At 41.0% G+C, this 20,080-nt stretch overlaps 1 protein-coding gene across 1 annotated transcript; it reads left to right on the top strand.

The window, feature by feature from the left end:
- Positions 1-256: 256 nt before the first annotated feature.
- ythdf2 (YTH N6-methyladenosine RNA binding protein F2) lies at positions 257-9,092 on the top strand. Its single transcript, XM_063498487.1, has 6 exons — positions 257-436; positions 659-683; positions 1,895-1,974; positions 2,918-4,615; positions 7,202-7,267; positions 7,614-9,092. The coding sequence occupies exons 1-6, from the start codon at positions 410-412 to the stop codon at positions 7,635-7,637; spliced, it is 1,920 nt and encodes a 639-aa protein (XP_063354557.1). The 5' UTR covers positions 257-409; the 3' UTR covers positions 7,638-9,092.
- The last annotated feature ends 10,988 nt before the right edge of the window (positions 9,093-20,080 follow it).

Below are 20,080 nucleotides of genomic sequence, written 5' to 3'. Positions count from 1 at the left end.
TCAAGCATATATATATATGAAACATAAATAACATATTTATGTTATATTGTATATTGTTATGTTGTATTCTACATCCTACAATGGTTTTATAAGAAATTTATATCTGAAATATCTTTCAGATGTTGATGTTTTATAATGAAAATAATAGCCTCTAACATCACCCCTGGCTCCTCCACACCAATGGGGGGCGCACGTTTTTTGTAAATAAATACCATCGTGGGTTGACGAGGGCCGCCCAGCCATGTTGAGGAGTCTGTCAAGCAAACTGCAGCCCGCCATTGTGTAGAACCAGGCTCTGTAGAGAGATAAGGGTGCTTGGCTGAAACTCTTCAATAGCTTGACAATTATTTCACCCTGCCGCTTTTATTTAGGAGTAAATACAGTTACACAGGCTCCGGGGGGGAAAGACATGTCAGCCAGCAGTCTTCTTGAACAGGTAAAGAGAGGTATTTTCTGAACATTTACGGGGGCCAAATTTCTCAGCATCGCGACGGGCTAGCGAGGATAGCTTAGCTCAGAGGCAGCGGCTCAGTAGTGCAGTAGGCCTGACCACCTGCTAAAGGAACTGACTGCTGAAAATATATCTCTTCATCTATTTTTTTCCCCTTCCTCTCTTCTCATAAATCAAACCTTCATGAATCACCTGGACCCAATCCAGAGACCGAAAGGCCAAGCTAATAAAGGTAAGAACAAATATTATCTAACATTGTCGACTTGGGTTTGAGAGAGTGCGGATCTTTTTATGTACCTTTCGCTTTAGAAAATCTTGTGTGCGCGAACGCGATAGCTGGCTTCCTAGCTGCTCGGGTAGAATGGGCCTCTGTGTACACGATTTAAAGGTTTTCATATAATTTATCACTTGAGTGAAACGCTTAATGATACTGTGTTTCAGGTTGGGATTTTTCAGGCTTTAAACAAAGCAATTTTGAGTGTCCTTTACATCCCAGAAATCGCACAGGTTCCCACAGGTACCTTCAGGCTAGCCGTCTCCAGAGTGGCTAACGTTAAATGGCAACATGATACACATGAGCATCCTTTTCCTGGTTCTACTTTTAATGCCTTTTATCACCCACAGATGCGTGGAAAACACCTTACTGCTCAGTGTCTTTAATTATCAGACATTATGAAATTTCTTTTGCAATATTAGGGCTACAGGTGCCACCCTATAGCACGCTGGCGACCTGGCTAATGTTAGCCAACTCCGTCAAGTTGAAAGGACTCTTGGCGCTCGTTAACATGGAGACGCTAGCGTGCTAATGTTAGCTGGTTGCTAGGTTAACCAAAATGACACGTCTTCCGACATGCTTTTCCTGTGTCAGAAAGGCCCTCGCGCTTTCCCATCATTATGCTGTCAGTCTATAATGTTGAATAAACACATTGAACAAATAATTTTTATTTTATTTTTTTTTTCCCTTTCTCCGAAAAGCTCCGACAATCTCGTGTTTTCCAGCACATGAACATCACCTGTAACAGAGAGCGCTCTTTAACTCGCGAGGGGGGGGGGGGCTCGCTCACACGCATCTACCTGCATTTTAACATGCTTTTTTTTTTTTTCTCTCGAAGTGATGTCAGTATTGGTTTTATCTATTATTTTAATGTGTCTATTGCTGTGGGAATCTAAATTTCTTTAGTGCTCTTTTATGCCAGTGTTTGACTACTTCCAAGTCCATTTAATTTTTCCTGGGCCTGATTCAAATCATTGAGCATACTGTGTAATCTGAAGCATACTGAGCAATTATTGCTTTTTTTTTTTTTCCCTTTTTCTAATTTCAGGGAGTGGTTTTGTTATGTAACGAGTGGCGTTGGTGCTGATGTTAATTGCCTGATAATGTCTAACCCATTGTACCTCTGGGGTTGCACAGGCCTGTTAACACAAGTGTTGTTTCATTTACAGTGCAAAACGGAGCTGTGACCCAAAAGGATACTTTGAATGACGATGAATTTGAGCCTTACCTGAATACTCAGGCCAGACAGGTAAATGTTTTCCCAGTGTGTGAGGCTTTGTGTTGTTGTTTTTTATTTGTTTTTTGTTTGTTTGTTTTTTAATCTGAATCTTTTCCTTTTTTAAGTAGTCCGTTACTGGCTTATCCTTAAATGTTCTTAGTTGAACACAAATCTTTTATTTGTTTTATTGCACTAAAATTCAGATAAATCTGATAAGGGTTAACTGAAATTCTGGTTTAAGGGAGTTAAAATGGTGATGTAGAGATCAGCTGATATTCTCTAGCTTGCATCCACGACAAGTTTCATGACCGTGCATATCAGAATAAATATATACTAGTTACTGGAATCTTAACACGTCTGTTAAACCCAATTTCAGCCATATTATTAATTTTAAGTAAACCTATAAAAAAAGGTTTACTTTGCACATTCTTGTGTTTTGATTACGAAGAATATTAATGCACATCTCTTTATTCACCTTGGATTTTATTGCTTTAATTTTTGTTAAATGTGGTTGTTCCCTGTGCAGTAACTAACACACATACACATGCACTGTGAAGTGGGCTGTAGAGGAAAATAATAGAGCCTGTCTTTTGGTCCACTCAGAAGAATAGCTGTCCTTATCTTCTTCCAAGACACTCTAAATGGTGGTGGGGGAACAGTTCATTGTTTAGTTCTGTTTATTTATAGTTGAGTTTAAAGGAGGAATAGTGAGAGGATTGTTTACAATGTTGTCACAATCCGTGGTGAGCAGTGACAGTTCAATTACTTTACTTATTTTTACTGTGGTTGCACTCCCTGGATGAAGAACAAGTTGCGCTCATGTTAAGAGGAGTGTTAAGCTGTTAATGTTACAAAATATGTTGTTTTAATAATTAAATGCTAGGGTGCTTTTCCACTTTTTTTTTCTTTTCTTTTTTTTTCTTTTTTTTCCCCCCCATGTTGTTTCTAAATCACATTTTTCTATTCCATTTAGAGCAATGCCTATACGGCCATGTCGGACTCGTACATGCCCAGCTACTACAGCCCCTCCATAGGATTTTCCTACTCCCTGAATGAGGCAGCATGGTCCACAGGTGGGGATCCTCCTATGCCTTACCTGGCCTCCTATGGACAGCTGAGCAATGGGGAACCCCACTACCTCCCGGACGCTATGTTTGGCCAACCAGGCCCCCTGGGGAGCAACCCATTCCTAGGTCAGCATGGCTTCAACTTTTTCCCCAGTGGCATCGACTTCTCAGCATGGGGCAACAACAGCTCTCAGGGACAGTCGGGGACACCGCAGAGCTCTGGCTACAGCAGCAGCTACGCCTATGCTCCCAGCTCACTTGGAGGTGCCATGATTGATGGACAGTCCCCATTTGCACCTGCTGCCAACGAGCCCCTTAACAAGGCACCTGGTATGAACAGCCTGGACCAGGGCATGGCGGGACTTAAGATAGGTGGTGCTGCTCCTGGTGGTAACGGGGACTTGGCGCCTAAGGTGGTTGGCTCTGGATTACCTGGTGGGGGTCCCCTAGGCCCTGTATCATCTGTTGGACCTCCCAGCATGCCTCCTGTCTCAATTGCCCCTGCCAAGCCTGCCTCCTGGGCTGATATTGCCAGCAAACCAGCCAAACCCCAGCCCAAGCTTAAAACTAAGGGTGGCATGGCTGGTGCTAATTTGCCTCCTCCGCCCATTAAACACAACATGGACATTGGCACTTGGGACAACAAGGGCACCATGCCTAAAGCCACCACTCCTCAGCAGGTGCCCCCTATTCCCAGCAACGGGCAGCCGCCCAATCAGGCTTCCCCGCAGCCTGGAAGTACTGCTGCGGGGAATCCACAAATGCCCCTGAGCAATGGACAACTGGTTCCACCTGTTTCCCAGATGGGTCAGCATCAGCTTCCACCCACTGGGCAGCCAGGTATGGGTCAGATGCCCCAGCCTCCTCTCTCCCAGGGTGGTCCTCCTCCACCAAGCCAACAGCAGCAACCATCTCAACCTACCCGCTGGGTCCCACCACGGAATAGGGCCAATGGATTTGGGGATACAAGTGGGAGTGGTACAGGCCAGTCACCTCCCTCTTCTTCAGGAGTGGGTGTGGTTCCAGGGGTCCCTTCGGAGCCTCACCCAGTTTTAGAGAAGTTGCGTATGGTCAACAACTATAACCCGAAGGACTTTGACTGGAATCCCAAGCAGGGCAGGGTGTTTATCATCAAGAGCTACTCCGAGGATGACATCCACCGCTCCATCAAGTATAACATCTGGTGCAGCACGGAGCATGGCAACAAGAGGCTTGATGCAGCTTACCGTTCACTGGGTGGTAAAGGACCACTTTATCTTCTGTTCAGTGTCAATGGGAGCGGTCACTTCTGTGGTGTAGCAGAAATGCGCTCACCCGTGGACTACAACACGTCTGCTGGCGTGTGGTCGCAGGACAAGTGGAAGGGTCGTTTTGATGTGCGCTGGATCTTTGTTAAGGACGTTCCCAACAGTCAACTGAGGCACATTCGACTGGAGAACAACGAAAATAAGCCAGTGACCAACTCTCGGGACACACAGGAGGTGCCACTGGACAAGGCCAGGCAGGTGCTAAAGATCATCGCTGGATATAAACACACCACTTCCATCTTCGATGACTTTTCTCACTACGAGAAGCGTCAGGAAGAAGAAGAGTGTGTGAAAAAGGTAACAAAGTCACTGTTGAATAAAGTGAATGACGTAACAAATGAATGAAAAACAAGTGTGATCTAAAATCAGAAAAAGGTGGAGTGTTTGAAGCCTGTGTATGTATGTGTGTTTGTACAACATTGATGTTATGCATTACAAAGAAACGGTACAATACAACCATTTACAGATGGGCTGAGAGCTGAATTTGATGTGCTTATATGGATTAGAACAATTTGTCATCTTTTTTCCTTTAGCTTTTATTATGTTCTACCTGTTATCAGTCACATGTAATGTTCTGCTTTAAGAGTGGACAGCAAGAGAAAACATATTTACAAAGATAAAATGGATAACATGCATGGTGTATAGTTGTGTAATACTAGCAACTTTATCAGTGTTATCTTGTTCACAGCTGAAGCTGCTGTGCTGCTAAAACTATGGGAGATGTTGTCCCCTTTACTGCTTTATGATATTGATAATCTCTTTAGCTTATTTGAGCATGAAGGTAGCAGAGCAAAAATGGAAAAATGTCAAACCAAAAAGGGAAATTTGTTTTTAAGTTTATACTGGCATCGTTCAATGGTTTTTTTTGTTTTTGTTTTTTTTCTAGGGTTCTTTCCTTTTCAAGCAAGTGGTGTGTTTTGTTTTTGTTTTTCTTCTTCCTTTCGTGTTTTACACTTTTTTTTTTTTTCTTTTGACTACAGATGCATTGATCAGTTACTTAGTCTTGATGCCAAAATAGAGACCTTGTCTTTAGTCAATTACTAAATCCAATACCTGCGTCAATTTAATAAGCCCTGTTATGAAGAGCACCAGGTATGACATAACATTGCTTTTCTAGCTAACTGAAATGAAAAGTAAAATATGTATCGATTAAAATTTACTCAGTTGTCCGTTATTGGAAGGATAAATGTCAATGGGACCTCTGCCCTCTCCCACTAAAAATCAAAAGGGGGTCAAATAAAAAGGTGGGGAGGAGGGAAGTGAGTGCTTAAAGTATTTGCATGCTTTCATGTCCGTCAGATGAGATGTGTGTTTTGTCATTTTTAATCATAATTATTTTGCCTCCCCTGTTAGTTTCTCTCTTCCTGTGAGCCCATCCTCACACATGGAGTTGAGAAAACTGGTGAAGGAAAATGTTACTCACGTTGGGTACAACTCATGCCACTTTCCTATTGTCAACTCATTTGACCAATGTCAGCTGGATCACAGCTAAGCCACAGACTGGTGCAAGCACACAAAACTTGTTGGTGTAGTAAGCAAGAAATGACTCCATACTGCCAGCCCTTATTTCATCTTAATTGTGTGTTTCCTCTCTTTGGCAAATGGATTACATCCGAAATATGGGCATATCAAGGTGGAGAGAGTATTTAAATTTGCATAAGCATACTCAGTATTGGAAATTACACCCACCCATCTCCAAATGCTTGTCGATTTTCTATTTGTTGGGCAAATCTAGGGACAGTTGTTTTATTCAGTGCCATCTTTATGTTTGCCTTCAATGAAATATACTGAACCCCAAGTGTGTATGACACAAGGGTGGGGGTTGTTGCTTTTGGGATTCTCCATCAGTTGGCTGGTGAGTGGATTATTTAGACAGCATATCAGAAGAATAATGGATGGTGAAAAGGCAAGCGGATACTGGTAACAAAGATCCGCAATGCTTAACATCTGTCACCATTGTTGGGCCACAAAGCACCCACATAGCAGTGTTGAGTTGGAACCTAATTTAAATTAGCCTCTTAATTTATTATTATTTTTTTAATTGTGTGCACTGGCATTTATATAGATGCATCTCTTGACATGGTTTTTGCGTTTTATTTTTCAGAACTGCTGTGATTGAAAAGGAACACGTGTAGTTTGCTAAAAACACAAATGTGCTGCCTGGAGGTTACCACTTAGTATCTATGAGCTCGGATAGATGTAAATATAACTAAAATAACAAGAGAAAAAAGCAAAAACTTCAGTTTTTCATGAATATTTTTGTCTACACAATGTTTATGCTCGAATACGTAACCAGCTCGACTATTGGAGGTGAATTTGCAGTATGTAGTTTATATTAAATTTTATTGGGTATTTTGGCTTTCTCCTTCCTCGCTTGATGGCAAGCAAGACATCTGTTCAAAAATGAGCTGAGAGCACAACTGCTCTTTTGTGGTCTCTGTAAGAAAGGGAAAACCTTTTAAATTTTGTCCCAGGTGTTCGAAATCTTAAAAACAGCATTTTAATCTGTGCTGATTTGTTCATTTTGAGTTAGTTTTAAGTCTGGGTGTAAACATAACTAAGCCACTTAATTGAGGACAGTAAACCTGAATTAATTGCTTACTGAAAAATAAATGATAAATGCACATTTGAAGAAGATTCATCTAGGGTACATTGTCTTATATATGTCAGTTTGAGATTGAGATGGACAACATTTGGTTTTATCTATTTTAATATCTGTATATGGAGTTATCGATATTTAGCTGTTGAGCTAGGCCACTCAGAATCTGCTCTGTTTCTAAGTAATCCTTTGGGTCAAATTACTGAATGATCTTACTACAAAGACCTGGCTCTTTCAGTCTGAAGTGCTTCAGTTATGCTCAGTTTTTGCTTCTTTTGTGACAGGTGGAGGTCCAAGGCAGTGAGCCATATCCCAGCAACCCAAACAACAGAAGTCATTACAGGCTTCAGGTAACTGTATTCTGAAGAAATTTAGCCTATTTTCATACTTTGAGTCTGTGCCACTTGGATATTTTTCACATACATTACGTAGTTGATATTTTGGTACATCTAATACTTTCTGTATTAGATGTACCTGTAACGCTGCTAAGTTATCGAGCTTTTCCTCCTTGAAACCCACATCTGTTTAGGTTGTCGTTTGCAAACGAGCCGTGGTTTTATGAAACTATTAAAATGTGTATTAAGTGGATGCCCACATTTTAACAAGAGAAACTGGAAGGATCTATTGCAATGTGCTTATATTTTGTATGATGTAATTTCTGCTTTGTGTGTAACACGCTGTCCTTTCATGTTCTAGGAGCGCCAAGGACGAGTCAAGTAACAGTTGGTGCTTTGGTCAAAGACTGCAATGGCCCCCTTAAAGCCCTCTCTACCCCATTACATCATTACATCCAGATCTCTTAAAGAAATTCTAATAGGGGTGAAGAATTAACAAAGGACAGAAACTAAATGAAGACTTTGATTTCTTTTGACTTTAAAGACTTACTTTGAACTTGTAGTAAAAAGAAAAGGAAACAATTATTCATAGGACTACAACTAAATGCATAGCATCCTTAGGTGAATTTTTTTTTTTTTTTTTTGCCCTCCCCCATTCCACTACATATGCTTTCTCCCCGTGTATGCTGCTTTTTTCCTTTTTGAAATGAAAGGATCAGCTTCTTTTTTTTTTATTTTTTATTTTTTATTTTTTTGTTAAATGGTCCAAGAGCAGATCTGTAATTCTCACTCAAACACACAAATCAAATAGAAATTGTAGTGTTGACTTATAATAGTGTCCCAAAGTGGAAAAATGGGCAGTTTGTCTCATTTTCTTTGTAACCCCACTACCACCCCCACCCCAATCTGTCTTTTGAGGATGCTGAAATGTTCAACCGGGACCCAGCAGATTTTCCTCCTCGGTGGATTTTCATCGTAGGCGTATGCCAGCTACGCTCACTCCAGAATCTCTCTACACGCTTGCCATGTTTTTGTTTGAGAGGACTGCAAATGTTCAGAAGGCCCTTCATTTTGTTTTCCCAGTGTGTTGGATGGAGTGTGTGGGGTGGTAGGGTAGGGAGGATCTAAAAGGGGAGGGAAGGGGTTTAAGAGTTCGAAAGCAAAAGCAATGTTAAGTTGATAAACCTTGCCCACTGTATAATTTTTAAGGTCTAAAAAGAAAAAAATGGGGCCCTCTGTTGACAGTCTTTGGACCTAATTTACCCCTTTTTCTTTTTTTCCCCTTCCCTTCCTCCTTTCTCTTGGACAAGTTGATTTGTTGTTGCTATGGGCTGCTTTTTTTTGTTTTGTTTCTCTCCTTCCTCCGTTTTCTAAAGACAGTGATGCGAGTGGCCTTGACCCACTCTTTCTATTAATCAGTTCAAAAGTAATAAATGTGGTATATTAAGCAGAACGGTGTGCATTCCCCTTGTTTGGAAAGCAGTTTTGTCATGCAGCATGTCTGTGCGTTTTGTTTTTTTGTTTTGTTTTATTTTCCCCTCTCATATGGGTATCTGAATGTTTCTTCCTGCCATTCTTCATCCTCCAATGCCCCCTCCCCTTTTTATCCAAGCTTCGATCCACACTGTGCTGCCCTGCATTTCTTACCTCAACTTTCCAAACCCGCCTTTGTGCTACACACTCCCGGATTCCCGTTTCTGCTCAGCCAACCATACATACTATATCACAATCAGCTTCGACCATTTTCAGAATGTCATTGTTGGTGAGTAAAAAGCGCAAGGTCCTCTTTCAGAACTACTGGCTTTTATTTGTGGCATAATAAAGATGCTCCACAAAGTCATGTGTGGTTTCTCATTGGGCTTTGCTTCCCCCCCCATGTGGGTTGTTTATACAGACCTGTCTGTCTGCATTGTCTTTGTGCTGATAGCAGGCAGGAATGCCATTTGGGATGCACAGTAAGGGTATTTTTAGTGTTTTTGTTTCATCTGTCGCTGGGGCAGACACCACTTGTATGGTCTACTGGCAAAAAAGACTGCAGCGTGTACAGTGCACAACACATGATTTGCAGCTCATTGTAAAATGAACCTGATCGTCTTTAGTTTCCGATTCTGCACACTCAAAGTGAGCAAAGAACCGGAAAAACTGGTTCCTCTTACCTTTTGATATGGCGGAAGTAGAGTTGAGGAAATGTGATGTGCAGCTGTTTAACGTACAGTCCGCCATTTTCTGTCCTTTGCTGCTTGCATTGAACGTAGCAGACACAAGAGGGCGACACAGGACTATTTACTGATGCTTCAACATGATCAAGGACGAGGTTTTTCAGCCTGGGCTCGATGGCGTTCCGAAACTGCTCTCAGCATCAGGGCCTGCTGCGACTTTATTTGCTCTGAGATTGATTGGTTGGTTATTTTATTCTTCCTTACAGTTTTTTAATTCCTCCAAAAACTACTGATAATAGAAATGGCACGTGCTCTTTAACCCTCGTGTTTTATGTTTTTGTGAGACCTAAAACGCTGCCAACAGCTGGATAAAGATGAAATGTAGTCTACAAAATTTCAAATGTATCTTTAAAATTGAAAAGCTGGCAGATAAAATTAAACAATTTAGCCTATTTCTGCACAGATAATGTGACCACTGCAAAAGAAAGTCGTCGGTTTTTAATGCAAAACGCGTCCAAAGAGCCATTCAGTATTTTTAGAGCTTATGCGGCTTTACACCAGTCTTACAAGCACTGAAAATGTGGTATGCTGTAATTGCGAAACTCTATTACTACTTCTTTATTTGCAGCCATACACGACACGTTACATTCATAACTGACTTAATATAGATTCCATAGTCTGTCAAAAGAATATACCTCATAACGCTTTTATTTAAAGGAAGGGGTCGTTGCTTCAGTTCAAGTCCTCTTTCTTGCACACTGCCTGGAAAGCTGTAAGGAACTGATGGTGGTGGACAACATAGCTACAATGTGCTCAGTGATGGGCTTAAAAAATAATATATATATTATTAAAGTACACAATGTAACAGAGAGAGGCCTGAGAGGAAAATATGAGGCGACAACGGGCGAGCATCCTTTTGCTCTTTGGGATGAAAGTGCGGGGTCTGTGTAAAAGAACTGTGTGTACAAAGATAGAAGTAGCCTGGGAGGATCTGTGTGTGTGCGTGTGTGAGTATCGAGAGGGAGGTCGACGGCACGTGTCGTGTCTGCGTGGAGGGTGCGTGGCAAACATGCTGCCTCGAGGGGATCTCCCGTGACCCTTATCTGCGCGTCTCTGGGGACGCCTTTTAGCCCCTCCTGGGATGCAAATGAGCGGCCATAAAACAGAGGCAGATACAGCTACAGAGACGGTGGTGGAGGAGAAGAAAGGGAAATGGGACCAAGGGGAGAATGGAGGAGGAGGTGGTGTAGAGGGGGGTCACCACTCACATCTCAGCGCGCGCATGAACCTAAATGCATGAAGGAGGTGGAGGGGGAAAAAATATGTATATATATATATATATTTATTTATTTTTCTTTTTTAAAAACCCCAATATAGATATGATGACTGCGTGTGTTGGTGGAGGACTTCTTGTGTTTTTCCATGTGCTAGAATTCGACATATTGACTGAATTCACAAGAGGCACTTGAATTATCAGCAGTTAAAGTCCCTTTCCTGACTGCTGTGATTCGGAAACAATTTTAGCTGTTAATACAGCAGTACCACAAACAATCCAGTGGATCTGTCAACTGATTAAAGAAATGGTCTGCTGTAGGCCCGTGGCGTGTTATTTATTTCATATTTCAAACATTAGACCCTGCAAATTTTTCACACAGGGGAAAAAAGATTATTAAATATTTTCTGTTGGGAAGTATTGTTTAGAGAGAGCTACTTGAATGCGTTGTGTCGGTGGGTTCATATTGCGCTACAAGGTCATGGATCTGCTTTATTTTCCCCTCATTATCATAAGGCATCCATCTCTTTCTTCCATTAGTGACGCTTCACCATGTCGCCAAACCGACCTCTATTTACATGACTAAATTAGATTTCGTGCATTTTGTTTCAGAAGCCTGCCCATAGCTAAAAGTAAAAAATAGAAGCAGTCCTGAAAGAATAAGGCGCTTAATATAACTAATATGTATATGGATTGATATTTTTCTGATAGAAAAGAATAATACATGCATACACTCTGTGTTCTTGGACCTCACTGGTTGCAATTACAGTCACTTTATTATATTTTGCATCTAATTTTCAAAGTGGATTTTTTTTATTCAGGAATTTTTCACGTCATACATATATATATATGTATATGTATATATATATATATATATATATATATATATAAGAACAGTTCATGACGATTCATGTTTTTTACCACATGATGGGGGGTTTACACTCGGTCACCTGCTCTCCATTGCCAGGGGTTCCACACTGTTAACATATTGAGTGGTACCCCCTCATTTCACCCATAGTCTTCCAATCATATTGAGAGTTTTACGAAAAATGCATAATGTGTAGACAGCCATAGGGGCCTGAAAACAGTTGATGACCTCTGTCTTAACATATGTGGCACACTTGCCCTGTGCACGCTCTAATTGTGTGCAGATGACAGTCAATAATGAATTGTTCTTCACCAGCATGTCAGCATAACGCATTTAGGCCTACAACAGATGCAGATTATTCTCGGGAAAGAAAACAAAAAAAAGTCTTTTGTGTTTTTAGTCTTCAAGTCTCTTCAAAATGTTGTCTTTTGAGGATGTTTTTATCCAGTTTTCCTATACTGAACACACTGAATCAAATTTTGAATAGAAGCTTTAATAATCTAATAGTATAGATATATAAATAAGTAAAATTAAACAAAATCAATTTATAAAAAAATATATATAATTTTTTTTGCCTGTTCTGCTTCCATCATCCGAGATGTAGGTCAGCTCACATCTTTATTGCCTACAGCGATGTATAGCTTGAATCATCTGACACATCTCTGTGATTATAGGAGTAAAACTGAAGCTCGTTTTTTAAATTACTTTATTCGTTATGTCTTTTTATTTACTTCTTCTGAATTTTTCTTTCTTTTTTTTTTTGCTTTGAAAAGAAATACTAGATACTACAAATAGAAATGTTGTCCATGAAACGATGTCTTTATTGAGACTTTTTGCAGAACAAAAACACAAAGGTGTGACACAGAAACTGACGAACAAAACAAGTATCATTCTAAATGAGCAAAAGTCAAATAAAGTCAAGTGAAATCAAATTTTTAAAAAGCCATATTTTCAGACTATGAATAGTAACAGAAATCAGTTCAGTGGAAAAAGAATAAATCGGCATGCATGAGAATGGTGGAGGTGGTTGTTGCGTTTTATGATAGGCCTAAAAACAATAATTGTGTAGTAGCACATTATGCCCTTGTAGCATTTTCATCCTGTTTTTCATCTTTCTGTCAGATAGGGCAAGTGTACGCTCATGCGGAAATACACAGACCTTTGAAGTGGCTCTCTGTCACCACATGGCAAATCCCCCTAGTGTGATCCCTCTGTCCATTTGGCCAAAGGACCAACACTGGTAGGCTGCCTATGGCTCTGTCTGTCCTGACGTTATGGAAAACCAGTTTATTAGTATAGGCTTAGACTGGCACCCAGTGATTGTGGTGTCCTTATTTCACCTATTTTCCCTCATTGTCTAAAGAATATATGTTCTGTGGTTTGCATTAACTCATCTGGACACCTGTCTTAGGCCACTGTTCAGTAGCTCTGCCTAATGCCTACTCTCCTGATTCTCTTCCTAATCCCATAGGATGGTAGCAAACACCCATCTGTGCAGTTACCAGTGCCACTTTCCTGTGTTGGATGGGCTTTACACTGTTTTCTCAGGTGAGCGAAGACTGTGGCTTCTCTCTTGGCATTCACCGCGTGCCTTAATTGTATTGAAATTAAATCAAGGTCCACTGTGAACACAAAGAGCCCAAACCGAAACTTCCCAAATGTTCCCAGCTACTTCGATGCTTCTAATCGCTTCACTTACCATGCTTGCACTACAGCAATTTTTAACATGCGCATTCTTTGCTAAATGCTGTCACTTTCTCAGTCTTCAATGTGCGTTCTGTTTTGGGTTTCGCCACTCCATCCCTGTTTGACTTTGTCATTCCTCTCTCCTCACCTGTGATTCCTTGTCCCTGAAGCCTCAGGGGCTGCTATGCGGTCCTTCTACACGACAAAGTACATTGCATGCTAATCCCACACTAACATGCACTCTCCCTTTGCAATGAAAACATATTTTCAATACAAACAATACAGAAAAAAAGCATACACAATACAAGCCAGTGACATTGTGATTCTTCTATTGGAACAGCTCACAGTATGTAAATGCATGCATGCGGTTCTAGCTGTGCAAAAGAGAGGGTTTCCAGCAGAAAAAAGATGAAATAAAAAAATACATTTTGTGATCATCAAAAGAGAATTCACACCATTAAGACATGTGTACACATTTGTATACACATACTACAGCACATCATAAAAAAAGCACCACAGAGAGAGGAAAGCACAGAGAAAGAGGGAGGGAGATAGAGCAGGCGAGCAAAGCTACCTTTGTTGCACCATAAAGAGAGCAGCAGCCCAGCTACCTGATTGCTACCATTCCTGCAGACCATCTTCCCCTCAGAGCAAAACAAAGGACGACGACTAGATATTTATGAGAACACGTTACGATGCACAGCTACGCCTTATCCTCGCCATAGCACTGCCTCCACTGTTCCTGGTTAAGAGCTTGGTACGGTTTAACCAGATCAAGCAGTTCTTCATTACAGTTGGTAAAGCTGTGTCGTTATCTCCCCCTTACCCTCCCTCCCTCCCACTCTCCATCTCTTCTCTACTGTTCTCTCTCTCTCTCTCTCTCTCTCTCTCTCTCTGTGCCGCTCTGCGCATGCAACTATAGCTATGTACAGACTGGAAAACAGGATCTAAATAACAACACTCTCCATCCTGTAATTAAAAACTATGTATGTATAAGTAAATAAGTAACTAAACAAAAAAAGTGAATATTAATGTTCGGCCCAAAGCAAAAGCGCAAGAGGAAAAATTAAGCTTGTTTGCCATTACGCAAGACTCTCCCGAAAAACTGATAGCGTTACAGCTAAAATCGCTCTTTTTACAACTCTTGATCACTGCCCTCAGGTCCTTTCTATTTTTAATACAGTTTTTGTTTTTTTTGTTTTTCAGATCAAATATATCCTTCCTCACTAAAGACGTAGCAAAAAAAAAAAATTGCAAAGAAGGTGCAGTGTATTTCCTCCTTCGGGTCCTTGGTCCTGATTCTGTGATTGTTGTCGCTGTAGTTGTAGCTGTGCCTGTGCAGCTCCATCCTGTGAAGGTCCTTGTGGGTTGGGAAGAGCAGGGGAGCAGTCACACAGGGGGATGGTGGGATGGCGGACAAGGGGCTGAAGGGACGGGAGGCAGGCAGGCAGGTGTCACGCATGCAGTCAGGGGAAAGAGGAGAGGGTAGCAGGAAAAACAAAAAAAACAAAACTAAATTCTACCCAGTCACCACAAAATAGAAAAATCCATTTGGATCTGCTCAAGACAAAACCAAAAAGGAAGACAAAAAAGCCCAAGATGTAAAATATACATATATAAGCCAGGCAGGTATATATGTATAAGGATCCAAGGGAGAAGGAGGAGAAGGAGAGAGATAATGGATGGACGGACGAGGAAGAACAGGCAACTGGCTCACACACAGACACACTGCGCCGAGGCGAAGGCACGGGCTTCAATTTATGCTTTCTGGTCGACACCACCCCCCACCTAACACACACGCACGCAAACACACATGCAGACAGATACACGCGCACACACACACACATAGAGTGTCCCGCCCCTATCTGCCCCTGTCCCTGTCCTGTCCCGTACTGGATGCGTGGCCCAGCTGATCAGTGCAGAGGGATTAGCCAACAGGGCCAGCTGGCAGGGATTACACAGGCAAAGTGGGGGAGGTGTGTGTGTGTGTGTGTGCGTGCATTGTGGGGGGGTGATGGGAATGGGAGGGGGCATGAAGGGCGAGGAGGGTATGCCTACTGGGGGAGGGGGGGAGGGGGGATGGGAGGCCTTGTCTTGTCCTGGTAACACACAGGCGTACACACACCCACACACACACAGATGTGCAGGGAGACACAAAAACTTGACCAGATAGTCGGCGCATAGATGTTTCATGCAGATGCGCATCCACGGCATGCACCAGTGCCTGGACACAACATAAAAAGCTTGCAAATATGATTTGAAGGAATGCATGAGCTGCAGTAACTGCAGGGGTAACGCAGCCAGTAAGCCGTGCAGCGCAGCCTCTTTCCCGACAAAACAGGGCAACACACAGTGTTGATAAATGTATGTAAATGTGCAGGAGGCTCCGGGGAACGGATGGCAGAGGGGGGCAGAGAGAGGGAGGGAACCCCACGGGAGAGTGGGGCCAGGCTGACAATGCAAGGCTTTGACCCTTGACCCTTCTCCGCTCCATCATCCGTAGCCATCAGCTGATCCAGAGAAATGGACAACCACAGTAATACCCCCCCTCCCTCCGCTATCGCCCTCGCAAACACATGCACACATGCACACGGGGCGCTCGTCTGCTAACAACACTAAATCCACCCAGACCCATCTCACCTCTCTCTTTTTTTTATTACCACTCCTTTTCCATCTCTCGCTCCCTCCATCCCTCCCTCCATTTCTCTTTGCCGTCTCATGCCTCACTTCACCACTTAGCTCAATCCAATATCCCCGCTCCTAACCTTTCTGATTATTTTGAAATGTGTCGACATCTACAACTTTCACATCTCTGCAGGAAGAGATTCAGCCTGTATGAGAATATTTTTCTCATACGTTCATGTTTTGATTTGTCCCTCTGTGTTATACTTTAAAAAAAATCTTAATTCAACCACTTTTAGACTTATTTTCAGCTATGTCACAACACAGTGACACATACTGTAGTTAAATTAAATTTTGTATTTGTAGGATGAAACAATTTTTGCTTTTAGAAATCAATCTTTTTTGGAAAGTGTGGTAACTGTTTTACAGTAATAAACACTGAACAGCACATAGTGTAAATACATGTACGACTCAAACGATTAGAAATCATATAAGCAGCATCAGATTCTGATCTTTTACCTCCTGTATGTTCAGCTATCTATAATGATGCAGTTTAAAATAATCCTGGAAGCATGAATCATATGGTTTGGCCACTGCTGTCAGTGTGATTTTTGTCAGGCATTACCAAAATCACGCAGGCTAAACTACCCGCACGTCTCCACAGTAGCAATTTGACACACATTTACTTCACACCCCTTTGATCTTCATTTCTGCAAAAGCGTAAAATATCTGCTTTAAATATCGCACAGAATTACATACCTTGATGGAGTGAAATGGTGTAGAATTTGATATATTATTTTTGCACAGAAGATATGATCTGTCTCGAGCCCGTCACTAAATCTGCCCAAACTGCCACATATACGGGGATAATTCGGGGACATGTTCAGTTAGCGTTAGCTGCGTCGAGTGTTATTTTGTGAAAAGCTAAAAGTCAAAAGTTATTCAGACTGTCAACAGCAGTTTGAGCTACAGTTTGTTAGACAGAGACACACATCAATCCAAACACACTCTTACACAGACGGGTACAAACACTACGCAGAGGTACGCACTCACACACACAGTATGATTTATGAAAAATCAAAGAGACATTGTGTGAGGCCTTACAGGCAAAAAAGAAAAGAAAAAACTGTGCCACTGTTTTATAATAAATATATAGAATTAGACTTGGTTGACGTGTGACCGACATGACATTAGTTTACATTTGTTTACTGGGAATACACAATAACACCGCAGCAGAGCTCAATAGCTTGGCCACAAATGGAGGACAGCTTGGCCTTCTGTTTATGAGGCATGGGGAGATGGATTTTATGAGGTAACATAAGTTAAGGTTTACCTCAGAGGCATTAACAAAAAATGTGTTTTATGTTTTTGTGGAATACACTTTTGTCGAAGATATATATACTTTTTTGTCTATGAATTGACGAAAGCTTGAACTTAATATTTATGCTCATCAATTACATGCCATACATTTCATGCATATTGCAGATTTTATTTGTTTGTATCAGGTGTGTTAAGGATTGTGCACTTTCGCATGGCATTGGAAAAAAAAGATTTGCAACTGCATTTTAATGTCCTTACAACCTCGTCCTCCATTTTAAAGGCTTGTACACGTGAGGATGAGAGCGGGCGAACAGGCATGCAACCTTACAAGCGCACAGCTTGGAGGATCATAGAGAGGCTAGCAAAGACTTTTTTTTGTCTTATCATACAGAAAAAATAAAAGGAGAAATAGACGAGCGATTATACAAAGAGACAAGCTGTCAGAGACAGACAGGCAGGAAGACAGAGAGACAGGCAAATAGACAGTGCTCGTCCCTACTTTGGTAATCTGATGGAGAGATTAGCAAGCAGGCAGCATTTGGGTCGGATTATCGAGTCATTAGAAAAGACTGGTGCTCCAGAGTCTCTCTCATGTGTTAATGTGGCTTTACAGGTCCTCCCGGCAGTCTGTGCAGATTGTCTTGTATTGAAAGTATATACAGTAGATAGTCCTTCAATATGCAAATACATAAATCTCACGCACCAGTTTCTGTATGTATGTATGTATTATTTACATCCCATCGGGATTATAATAGTCTTTATGAGTGATGTTCTAATTATTCAGAATATTTTAATTATCTTTTAAGAATGGCTTATAGTCAGAATTACACACGTTTTCTTTTTATTTGTATCTATTTAGGTTGTAAAGGTAGCTCATGCAATGCTTTAAATGTGTTTACTGCAGAGGTGTATTAACCATGGTTGTGTTGGTACAAGAAAACAATATAAATCAAATTTCAAAATTAGAAATCTTTAGTTTTTTTATAATCTAATATTTTGAAATTTATCACCTGTAATTAGAATGTATTTATGTTAAAGTACCACAACACAGTTTCTTTTTTTAAATTGAAAACTCTTTATTTTTTAACTACACTGAGGCGTTAGTAAAAAGTCACTGAGAAAATGCATCTTCACTGTCCTTAAGTGTACTGCTAGGTAAGCTGTAGCATTTAGCACCATGTAGGTCAGTGGGGAAAATGGTGCTATATGGCCTTCTTGCACTTGCAAATCATATAGATGTGACGTTCAGTGATGATGGGATTTAAACAGGCTCAGGAAGGAACCAGAGAGCTTATGAGTGTGTGGGTGTCTTTGCAAGGGAATACATGTATTTACAGTAGGTTATATGGATTTGGGGTATTTGCTCTCTAAATATCGGCGGTGACACACACAGCTCAGTGTATGTGTTTTGTTGTGTCAGAGGTCGGGGCAGCTGGGCTGTTCATTGACAGCTGATCAATGCTGCTGACGCTCTCTGTGTCAGTTGCGCTGATATGGTCGAGTGACTGCAATATCAGTTTCAGTTTCACTAGAGTAGGCACTAGAGCCGCTGATGAGTGTGTGTGTTTGGGTAATATTAGCTAGCCTTTTTTTTTTTAAAAAAAAAAGGAAAATTCCTCACTGTTCAGACTCCTCATTTAGCTTGTGACCACTTCGCTACTTCACTTCCAGGTCGATCATACGCGCGTTCAGCCACTATCAAACAAACACACACGCATGCACGTGCAAACTCACACTATCTGATCTGCGTGTTCCCAAAACCCTTCCCTTTTGCTGCTGCCTCTGCATACAGCATGCCCCAGTTCCCCACCCCCATCCCTTTTTGTCAAATAAATTGCTATGTGACCTACTTCCCATTTTGCACCATTTCTCTCATGTTGAGATATTATTGTTTGAATGCGAGTGATTTGCTTTGGGGCATACAGTTTCAAAGAAAATGCAGTGTACAGTATATGTTATGGGACAATCCATACTGTAAACTGTAATGAATATATATTTTAAAAAATATGAAAAAGTTAACATCACCATTGATTTTTTTTTTTTAATTAATTGCAGTTTGGTGTTGTTGCAGTGTTGCACATTCTTTTAATGTATAGGCAAGCTTTTTTTTTAAGGCTTTTGTTATTAAAATTGCTCTTGTATGATTTGTAATTAAAATACATGGTTCACATATTTCCCGATTAACACATACAATAATACCCATAGCCCTCATAATAGCAGGATGTCTTTGTGATGGTCATAGACTAAAGAAATAAGGTAAATCAATTTTGCAGCCTAGTCAAGCAGAAAGCACAGTGGTAATTTTCAGTAATAACCATGGCTAATTCATTGGACCTCATTGCATTTATAAACCAGTTATGTCTGCACTAGTTGGCATCCAGTGTTTTCTTTGGAGTTGAGGTGGATTTATCAAATCACTTCACGATAAACGGGCTTTTGTAGCAAAGGGTTGAAAATCCAGAAAATGACAGATAGGCAGGTTAAACAGCAGCTGAGCTTTACTGACTTATTGTGTATCGTTATTTTGCTTTAATTAAAATATAATATATAATACTTCAAAAATAGCCTTTCATAATTTGTTTCAATTAAATCTTCTTTATAAACTGTACTCATTAACTCATTTATTCATATATCTTATATTTCTTGTTCATCGTTTTGAGTCTTACATTTAAATAGCTGTCTTCGTGAGAGTGTGTGTGTCCATTTTTGTGACTTTCCATGTGTGTATATATGTATATGTGTGCCTTTTCCTGCGTCTCAGTGTATCAGATCAAGGCTCCCTTGTGCCTTTGCCCAGCCATGAAGAGATGGCACCGGAGACCACACTGACCCTGATTTATTGGGATCAGAATCCACATGACAGCAATTAATTTACATCCATTAACCACATCGCTCGCTCT

The sequence above is a fragment of the Pelmatolapia mariae genome, linkage group LG16_19 (assembly GCF_036321145.2).
Source record: "Pelmatolapia mariae isolate MD_Pm_ZW linkage group LG16_19, Pm_UMD_F_2, whole genome shotgun sequence".
NCBI lineage: Eukaryota > Metazoa > Chordata > Actinopteri > Cichliformes > Cichlidae > Pelmatolapia > Pelmatolapia mariae.
Note: the sequence above shows the minus strand (reverse complement) of the source record. Positions and strands in the feature narration are given on the sequence as shown.